Source organism: Saccostrea echinata, unplaced genomic scaffold, assembly GCF_033153115.1.
Source record: "Saccostrea echinata isolate AGI-Se365-2 ecotype Australia unplaced genomic scaffold, CSIRO_AGI_Sech_v1 ptg000009l, whole genome shotgun sequence".
NCBI classification, from domain to species: domain Eukaryota; kingdom Metazoa; phylum Mollusca; class Bivalvia; order Ostreida; family Ostreidae; genus Saccostrea; species Saccostrea echinata.
The window spans coordinates 22,192,053-22,203,020 of NW_026889758.1; the positions used below are offsets into that span (position 1 = coordinate 22,192,053).

Here is a 10,968-nt window from a genome sequence, read left to right on the forward strand (position 1 = left end):
TTTTTTTTTTTGGTAAGTTTAAACTTCTTAAAGTTTTAGTTTTTATGTTTTCCAAAAACATTCATTTTAAACAATCATTCATTAACATTAACAAAAGAGCATGAGCCACTTAGGGCCTTTTTTGGCCCTGAGAATTTCTGAAAAATAGAAACTGCTCAGTTTTGATTGAAAATGCAGTATTTATAGCTTGGACCCTTGGTGACCGTGTATCCATTAAACATTACGTAATTTTCTCTCTAGTCAATGACGTCATAAAATGCGTCATTTTTCCCATATCCTGTAAATTCCCTTAAAAATGGCCAAATGTTGAGGTATTTTTTCAATATTTCATAAAGAGCACAACCTCTGATCCAAAATATGCAATTACATAATGAAAGATCTGTTTCTGAAGATCACAAAACATGTTTTAATTTTTGGATCGTGGGCTGTGCTCATATTTTAAGTCTTTGCTGAATGTAGTCAAATACGCATTTTTTCTGCAAAATTCAAGAACATTGCATTTTCTCAAAGCCTGTTTTCCAATACCTGGATTCTCAAAAAGAAATTTTGATACAGGAAATGAAAGCACTAAGTCTCTTTATTTTGATATATATGAAATGTGACAGAGGGTGATAATCAATTAATTGATATAAGGACAGGGCCATTTTATGCTTAAATTGAACCTAGTTCTTTCGAACCTTTATAGGACATAATTCATTATGATGTACTTAATGTCCTTCAAATAAACGTGACTACGACAATAGATTATTTATCATTCTAGTAAAAAAAAAAATACAGCCCTTGTTTTATGCTCTATAGAACAGTCCAAGCTTTCTCGATAAAAGTATAAACGTCCTGAACAGTCGTTTTAAATTTGAAATAAGCTGCAATGTTTTATGTGTGAAAAATGATAACAATTAGAAAACCAAATATAGTTATTCAATTTTTTAAATGGAAAACTATGTTCTATTTTAAACATATAATTTAAAATATTCTATGATGATTATACTGGTTGGTATACACACGTCAACCTAGCATTCTGTAGTAATAGCAAAACACAATAAATTCAATATAGTTTTCATACCAATTGTTTTTTTTTATTCTAAATCAAAACATAGTTAGGGCTCAGGGCCTCTTAGAAACTTGATCTCACCTCTGAAATTTCCGGGGGTCCGTGTTTTATGCCCTGTTCGCAGATCTGTATTGTTTATAGATTTCTTCTTTTTTTTTGACATCGATCAATGTACATTATCTTCACCTTTTTCAGATTACTTTTCGTAGTGAACAATTTAGATTGCATTATTATCCCCCTGGAAAAAGGAATACTTAGTTTCCCCAGCCGTATCCCTGTTTAAATACCTTCATTCCGTGAGGGAAAAAAAAATCAGGTATTAATGCATTCAAAACAAAAAAGGGCCCTTCATATTATGTAAATCGAAGGATCAAAGCTATGCATTAGGGAAATAATCTTTAATTTTGAAATCAATTTCAAAATTATGTCATAAATTTGAAGCACAGAATCGTGTTTGATCTTTCCTCTTTCTATTACTTTGAAAGTACCACAGGATAAATTTCCTCTTCTTTACAACTAATATTCCAATAATTTCCCGGTAAGACATACATCGGCCACCAGTCAAAATACAGGAATCTTTTCTGATTTTCCTTTTGTACACACACTTACAAGATTCACCTCCCTCAATTGACTTGAATTGTTTCTTCATTTTCGATTCCAGTCGAGATATCGGTCTATGTAAGTAGGTACCTGTATTTCAAAGGAACCTTAAGATGTTTGAAATTAATACAGCTTATAAAGTGAAAATGTTAATAAAAAAATTTACATCTCTAAGCTTATGTTTAACACTTAAGCATCGATTAATATTTTTGTTTTGAAATCTAGTGCGTCTTGACTGTCCTGATAAATTAAATGGAAAAAAAATTAAATATATAACAAAGATTATATAAATAAAGGTACAGTATTTCCATCAAATAATATGTTTCATATCAAGTTATTAAAATAATTAATTTTATTCATACTTTTTCTACAAGCATCAATTTTATCCTGTTCTTATTAAAAATAACAGTACCTTGTGAAATTTTGCAATATTTCTTTAATGTCATCTTTCTTCGTCCACAACTCCGTGGACATCGACGACGAAACTTTGTCCGACGAAAATTTGCTTTCCAGCATCTAAACAATGGAGATCAGTACTAGAAAGTCGAGTTGAATCTTTTCAATTATTTCAAAACAATTTTATCTGCATGTAAAACCAGCCTTTTATGCTCTTTTTAATAGAGTTAGGAAAATTAATCACTAGTTTAAACAGAGAACTTTTTGATGTTATGATACACAAATTTAATTGGTGTGATTTTATCATCCTCCTATTAGCACGTGATATGTGTTATTTAACATGATATAATTCTCTCGTAAGTTTAGAACAAAACAGATTTTATATTATAATATGTTTAACACGTATATTTTAAAATGAGTTTCTAACCTATTGCCGACCTTCTTGACACCATAACAACATACATGTGTTCTTGAATTATATATAGATGCACTTGGCATACAGCATTTCATTCCCCTTCGAAGCGCTTTCTTAAAAACTCTTGAGTTACAACAGAGGTCTTTCCTAGGATTATATTCCCTTCGTCCACATATTGGTCGATTGCTTTTTCTGCTAACAGTGTTTTTCTTCCAACTGCAAACGAAGTTCGCAGAATCATATGAAATTTGCCCATGTACGGTTGTACAGCATTTGTCATGATGCGTTTCATTTTTCTGCATTATCTCTTCATTACTAAAAAGAGTTTTCCCACAGCACACTTGTGTTTTAGGATCTAACGCCTGGCCTGCACAGCAAGTATCTTCAATTTTGGTAACATTACCTTCAAATGCAAAAGTCAGCAGTCATTCGAAAATAAACTATTAATTTTCAAGTACATATATGTATATATTTGTTTGTTTGTTTTTGCCTGAAAACTCCTATATTTTAACTTGAAAAGATCATCACAGAATCTTGAATAAAAATTATTCAGTTACAGCTGAACGTTAGTTTAGCATTTTTTTTTAAAATGAAATTTTGCAACAACAATTTGAAGATTTGAAGTGAAGATTTATTGAAATGAAAATGATGAAGATAACAATCAGTGACCGATTTAATAAATTTTGTCATCAATACGAATCGTGAACAGGGCAAAAATACGGTCCCCTGGAAACATAAGACGTAGGATCAGGTGCCTACCCGTCCTGAGTCTTCCGTATTAATCAGTTAAAAAGAGTAAACCTCAGTTGAAAAGAATATAAAAATAATGGCTTTACAATTGGTATGGGACATGTCAGTCAAAATACGATCCAACGATAGGTTGTATTTGCAAATAAGGTTATTATAACGACCACATAATCTGCGAAATGCTGAGTTTCATGAACGAGATTGTAGAAAGACCTCTAATATCAATATATTAGTCTACCTATACCTATATATCTTTAAAACAGTAGTCTACCTCGGTTAAAAAAATGTTCATGTATTTAGAATACAGGGTGTTTCTGAAAACATGCAACCATTTTGATTGATTATATTTTACTGGTGCTTCAACCAATACCATGCACCAACATATCAAATTAAAAGTTACAATTTCAAGATTTGTTCTTATGAAAATAATGTTAATCTGGCAAATAGATAATTAATTACAGAAAGAAAAAGAAACTTGTACAATTTTACTTAGTTACAAAAAAAGTTCTAAATGGCGTCACTTTTGCTGAATGAATAAATCTATCTGATGCAAGAAAGTTATCATTACCAGTACAAAGAGTCTCTTGGTTATTTTCATGGTTTCATTTTTCGAACCATTTTGAGTTTATTTATTGTTTTGGGGTCTGTTTTAAAAACTTTGACCTTTAAATATTCCCAAAGATAAAAGTCAAAGGGGTTTAAGTCAGGTGAGTGTGGAGGCCCAATTTAATGGATTTGAAAGAGTTGAACGGTCCTCAGAGCATTTGTTCTAACCAGTCCAAGGTTTAAGATTGAAAACATATTTCCGCATCCGATATACACTTGATTTTTCTCAAATTTGAGTCGCATTTGTTCACAAGCTCGGTTATTTTACTAAAGGATTTGATGTGAGTCTCTGGAACAATGCCTCCTTAGTAACATTCTAAATTTTTTCATGTGTTCTCATTGTCTTTTTCTTTAATTTTTTTCCTTTTCTTTGATCATGTATTAACTCTTCCATTAGCTTCAAAATTTTACAGATTTATACAACTTTCCTTTATATTACTAAGTAAGTTCTTTGCATTCTGTAAACCTTATTTTCATTGTCCTAATCTCAGGAGCTGGTGACATCCATTGATAAAGCATTTTAGGAACTTCTGATGATTGTTTCTTATTAATTTCCTCATTAAGATTGAAAATACCTGTTTTTTAGTGATGTCAAATATGACATCATTATTAATTCAAATTATACTTATTTCATAAATTTTTGTTATTAGAAAAAACTTGAGCCTTTTTAGCATAATTGTACATAAAACTTTTATATGTTTCTGTTTGCGTATCAATAAAGTGAGGAAAGTAAATGTTTGCATGTTTTCTGAAACACCCTGTATGTTCTTGCTTGTTTAAATATGTACAATATGAAGTCATTTTTGAAGGATAAATTGTCTTATTTTCTACACCTATTGATGGAAAATTAAATCATAAGGAATGAATTTAATAGCTACCCAAGTTATACTGGTATAACCTTGGTTGGAACAGTTTACGCCTTTTTATAAATCGCTTCGCGGTTTATAAAGCGTAAACTGCCCAACCCGGATTATACCAGTATAACTTGGGTAGCAATTAAATTCATTCCTTAATTGAAAAGCTGAATTCACCACGCTTGTCATAGTTAAGTTGTTTAGTGAGGAATGGTTGTAAAATGTGTTCGAAAGTTTTTGATGATAAAGATTTTGGAAACAGAGTAACATGCCTAAAATATTGATGACTTTTTTTTTTATAATGTATAGTGTCATTAAGGTAATCATTTATTCTTACCACCACAACATTGTTCGTTTCTTTTGTTATAACCTTTTCCTGCGCAACAGTTTTCCACTTCATAGTTAATCATTTCGCCACCACAGCAGCGCCACCATGACCCACTTCTCCTCCTTAAATCTCCTTCACAACAATCATGCGTTAAAGGGTTATATTCTCCGTCTACAAAGGCATAAAGAAAGTATATCTCAATATTCCTTTATCAGTAGAATAGTGTTTCAAAATGTATGGTGTTTATCACGTTTAAATTAATTGTCTCTTAAGACTTTTTTTTTTTTATCAAAAGCACATTTTTTATTTATTATGAAACTATTTTTTGGTTGATTGCGTCCTTTCTTGTTTTTGTTTCGATTGATTGTTTGATACTTAATTTTTTATTATTACCCTTATTAGCTCTTTATAATAACTGTATAAGATTGACTACATGTCCTTCAAATAATATATAGCACATATCTCATGCAATCGTTATGGTAAACATAAATAAATGATCAACACGATCTCATATGCCATAAGCAAAGACGTACTCAAGCTTGAATTCATTCCCAGTCAAATGGTTCGAGTTGTAGCTTGACACCTTTACTGACTAATTATCAATTGACCTTGATCTTTGAGATATCACCTTGAATTAATATTACACAACCACATTTTTAATTTTAAATATATTCATATCAAAGTGACGGACAATCTGTAACGGGCATAATTTTGTGCCGAAGACAAAATCACATCAAGACCAATATATTTCCTACTGTTAAGCAAGCCGTACTTAAATGGTATATAACTGTTCCATTTTCTCTATATCCAATGAGAAATTCACGAAAAGAAGTTCCATGGTTCTATGTTTTTGAAAATGGTATACATAATTTGTTTTATCTGTTTTACTTGTCTACTGTCTATGTACTATGTAGAAAACTAGTTCTCCAAAGAAATAATATGCATTTTCTTCTTTACACATCAGTCGCCCGCGTGGCGCAGAGGTTAAAGCGTTTGCTCTAGAGTCCCTGAGTAAGGAATTGATCCTTACATCGCGGTTACGAATCCCACTGCGGGACGTGGAGACCTTCCATCAGATGACACCGTATAAACCGAGGTCCCGTGTCGCAGTAGGTACTGGCAAGAAAAAGATCCCTCACTGATGAAAGACCCTAAGTGCCGAGTACAGATCTAAATGTTGCAGCCTTCCACCGCAAGTGGTGGCATCTCAATATTTGAGAAAAATTCTCAAAGGGACGTTCAACAAACAAACAAATTATTGCACATCGAATAAAATAGGCATCTTTGCAAGTATTCAGGCAGAGAAAACATCGTTAATGGTTTCGTGGATTCTGGCGATTTGTTTTACAACCCAGATGATGATTATATACAAATAACGATAATTTTAAAAGTTTACGTTTCTTACATTTATTGCATAGAAGATATCCTTTGGTGACAATTTTATTCTCCACGCAGTCATTTAAACTGTAATTAAATGTTGCAGAACCGCAACATCGAAGACCTCTCGGGTTCTCTGTTATCAATACCTTGTTGCAACACATCTGTTTTCTAGTGTCGTATTTCGTATCTCCACATTTACTTTCATATGCATTCATGACTTCAGTGTCATGAAAACATTGCTGAAGGAAAGCATCAAATGTTTCGTTCCCGCAACAAAGCCTTGCGAAATTGAGTTTGTGAACTTTGTACCCACAGCACATCTCGTCTTTAAAGCTGTAAATTGTTGATCCACAGCAAGCGTTACGATCTGGAATTCAACGGAATGTTTTAATGTAAATGACCAAAGCATAAGATGATTTGACTTGGACCTACATGAACATGTAACTATCCTATATCATTTACCTGGCCTGTATTGTGGATAATGAATCCCACTGCAACACAGAGTTTTCCTACTGTTGTAAATTGTGCTACTGCAGCAACCTTGAATTGAACCATTAGCAATTCTAGGATGAAGAGCACCACCGCAACATATATGAGTATCTGGATTAAAGAGCTGTTCATTCCTACCTGTAAACAATTTGCCATATCATGCATTTTTATTATCATAAGTATTAATGGAAAAATTAAAAGAACTTTTACATCTTCTTTAAATCCATTTGCAATATCAACTTATGAAAATCAAACAGCATATTATTCTTCATATTCTTTTTAAATTTACATAAAACAGACATACCTATGCAACATTCGACATGACTGCTTGTTTTGAATGTTCTTTCATAATTTTTTCCATTGCAAAGAGAACTGTCTAGTTTGATCGTTACAGAAGGTACTTTATCAAGATAACTAATGGAGGGTGCATCTGGAAAAGTTAAGACTTTGATTTTAGTGACAATGAATGCTATAAAAATTACGAATAATATCATGCATCATTTGTGGACGTTCGCAACAATTATAATATATGTTGTGAAGGTGTTTTTCTTTAGTAAAATGATACGGTACACATTATGCAATATTTTTTGAGGATTTGATATCAGTAAAATATAAGATTCAGGTGCGTTAATTTTTTCCAAAACTATTACCATTGTTCTAGATGTGATGTCCACGAGCTTGCTGGTTAGCCATTATTTAATGCATGTTTAGCATTGGAGGAACTTTTCTATTCATATTTGACATTGTTTCATGAATAGATAAGTGCTACCTAAAGATCACCATTTTTGCATAAAACCTGTTATTTAATCCCTTTATTACCTTAATATACTTTTATCGGGGTGCTAAATTTGGCTAATTAAAGCGGTATGGTAATAACTTACTAAAATTTCAATCGATAAATTTGTACTCTTATGTAACCACCTTTTTTAAGCAAAGAAAAATTTTGCCAAGAAATTTTCTTCAGAAAAGTAATTTGAATACGATAACTTTGATCAACTTGTTATCAAATATTATATCTTTCTGAACTTTTTTTGTAAATCGGTCTTCAAACGTACAAATGTACCAAAATATATCTACATAAAGTATCTGAAACACTCTTTTGTTAAGCGTTATCACCAAAAAAATTTCTGCTAAAATACCTTTGAGCAAGGAAAATGCCAAATTTAACATCCACTGAAAAAAACCCCGCTAAACGGTATTTCTGATAAAGTTGAGGTTTTGATTCTAAAACGAGGTAGGCTATTGACAAATAAGTTGATTAGGATGTCAAAAAAGCATATAATCACCGTATCTTTTCCAAAAAGATAAATGAATTTGAATGCTTTATCCCTCTATCGACAAATACTCATAGTTACTAGGCATATCAAATTAACCAAGCGGCACCTTTTTCTAATGAATCAGCATTAACGGTCTTAAATAATAAATGCGAAGATAGTTATTCCAATTCTTGTGCAATTGATGCATTTTGTTTGATGTTTACGTATCATTTTGTTGAGGTTTGTTACATAAAATACCGGGAACCGTTACAGATGTTCCCCAAACGGCTTCCACTCTCCCTTTTCATGCCTCATTCCCTACAAATCAGGCAATACTTTTGTAATTTTTCAAACTTATTTTATCGGAAAACTACTCCAATATGGTCCTACGGGTAATATTAAATCAAATTTCATCGCATGTGCTTGTACATGTTTTCTAGATTTTTCACATGTTTTCTCATAGTGTCTCATTGTGTTAAATATCAAAGAATTTCATTGAAAAATAAGAGAGATAAAACACTTTAAGTATTAGCAAAAAAGAATTCAGCACATGGGCATGCATGTCTTTGCATTCAGTTTTGATAGCAGCACAATGTAAGGACATATTATAGTTACCTATATTCTAGGGTTTTTTTTTTGAAAACTAAGAAAGTTATAGCCATTTAAAGTTTCAAAAAAAAATAAAATCAAATTGTAGCACACGTGCATGTGCATGTTCAAGAATTTCAATATATATCATATTGAAGGACCCCATAGTAGATGCCTATCTTTTAAATTTCAATGTATATTGTCAAAAAACAAGGAAGCTATTCTTGTTTCAGCCAATCATAGCAAAGCGCACGTGCATGTGCGTAAGCTCATGCTAATTTGACCATGTCATCTTGTTTAGACCACTAATATATCTTTGAATTTGAGTTCAAAGCATTTCATAAAAAAATTGTAAAAGTTACGTTATATCAAGTATATCAGTCATTTTCCTTATCGCACACGCACGTATGTGCATGGATGTGCGCGCAAAATGGCATTCGTTCACACATCTACACAACATGCCTATTAACCCTAAAAAGGTTTCATCTCAATTGGATGAGAAGAAAGAAGAAAAGGAGAAAAGAGAAAAAACAATATTTAACTCCGTTGTGAGGAACATAATAAGGAAAGCGCACAAAATATACACTGATGCGATCAAATTATACCTATAGTAAAAATTTGTCAAAAAAAAAAAAATATCCAAGGCATTCTCACCCATACCAGATAAATGTTATTTGCTGTTTAATATGTCTACAAAATACGTAGGTATCGTTAAAAATAAGTCATGCTAAGTGCTTACAACGTTTACGGTGGTAATATTGCTATTCTGAAATACATTACAACAAAACTTTGATGATCCCAAATTGTCCTTTTTGAGGTTATTTTTTTTTTTACAAATATTTTATGAGGTATGCTTGGTTAAAAGCACATTATTACTCTCTTTTTGCAGACCACGTACAAAGTTTCCGTTTGTTTCTGTTTTGCTTTCATTTACCAGGTAATCGGCAGGTGTGTTCGTCGTAGGAAGAATAATGTATAGATGTCGTATACGATATACGTCAGACCTCTTTAACTAACTATATGAAAACAGTCGACTAACAACAATGTATTTACATTGTAAGCTTAGAGATGAATTGATAACAATATACCAGCGCAAAGATATACGCTTCATTGTAAATATAAATTAACTGAAAATAAATTACGTTAATTTCTTATTATCTTATAAAAAAGAAAACATCTGATTATACCTAGAATATATTATGTATTTTATTAACAAACTCTTTAGTTTAATAGTTTTGGCCAATACCTTGCGTGCAATTTTGCCACAAATATTAGGGAACTGTCTGAAAATTCTTATTTCCTTTCAACTATCATTTTTACTGCACTTTTAGTGAGCATTTCTGATACCATAATAAAAATAGCTAATGTCATTTAAGTACACCTGTTAGTTTTTTCATGAATGAAAATTGGTTCCAGGTGTTCCATGTCGCTGTTATTTGTAATTGTATAGGGTAACTGAATAACGTTATGAGTGGTTCATTTAGTTCACTTCATAAACAAATACCGTAATATGGAAGACACTTTCTCAGATGAATGAAATTTGAGTAGAGTAAAACCGAGAGGGTGCTTAAAAGGATTTAAATGATGACATCTCATGATTTGTATTTAATATATACGCTGAATAATATTGTTTCAACTAAAATTTAAATGAAGTCAATAAAAAAGAAAGAATCTCTTGAAGAAAAAAGGAGAATCCTTATTACATTTTTCATCAGAAATATAGAAAGTAATATAGAACCTTTTTCATTTTCATGGAATAAATTATTAGGAAGATATGAAAAAAATGCTTAAAAAGAGTACTTTACATAGCAGAAATATATAAATAATCCGAACACTATGAAATCCCATTGTCAACTGAAGTGGAAAACCCCAGACATGAATATTTATATTAAATATTAATTGTAAAATACCTTAGTACTAGTAGTCTTTATACTATCTATGGATACCATTTTTTCTTTGCAAGCAAATGCACGCACTATCATGCTAATAGTAAATAAGAAGCTGACCACTCTTGGATTTATTTACATCTTTAAAGAAGCTACAAAGCAGGCGACACATGCGTTCCTGGGAACACTGGTTTTTTTCCCAATTTTTTTTTCAAAACACTACTGTTTCAAAATTAAAAAGGGGTCGGGAGAATTCAAATAAAGCCTCAAGTTTAAGCAGTTGTTTAGCAGATTTATCGGAAAGAATGATATCTCAAGCTATTTCAAAAGAAAATCAAATACATATCAATGGAGATGGCAAAAGCACCGAGG

General features: G+C 31.6%; 1 protein-coding gene across 1 annotated transcript; it reads right to left on the reverse strand.

The window, feature by feature from the left end:
• Positions 1 to 1,478: 1,478 nt before the first annotated feature.
• Positions 1,479 to 7,232, reverse strand: LOC133182536 (galaxin-like). The gene is made up of 7 exons (XM_061317383.1): positions 7,167 to 7,232; positions 6,840 to 7,000; positions 6,403 to 6,744; positions 5,007 to 5,168; positions 2,475 to 2,865; positions 2,064 to 2,167; positions 1,479 to 1,741 (listed from the first exon to the last, which is right to left on the reverse strand). Coding segments are annotated over exons 1-7 (1,425 nt in total). The 5' UTR covers positions 7,169 to 7,232.
• Positions 7,233 to 10,968: the final 3,736 nt, after the last annotated feature.

Excerpts from the sequence above, each read along its gene's own strand:
- LOC133182536 (XM_061317383.1), bottom strand. Across the intron at positions 2,168-2,474 it reads GTCAAGAAGGTCGGCAATAG|ATGCTGGAAAGCAAATTTTC; the intron begins GTTAGAAACTCA and ends TCCATTGTTTAG. Across the intron at positions 1,742-2,063 it reads ATATTGCAAAATTTCACAAG|GTACCTACTTACATAGACCG; the intron begins GTACTGTTATTT and ends TTTGAAATACAG.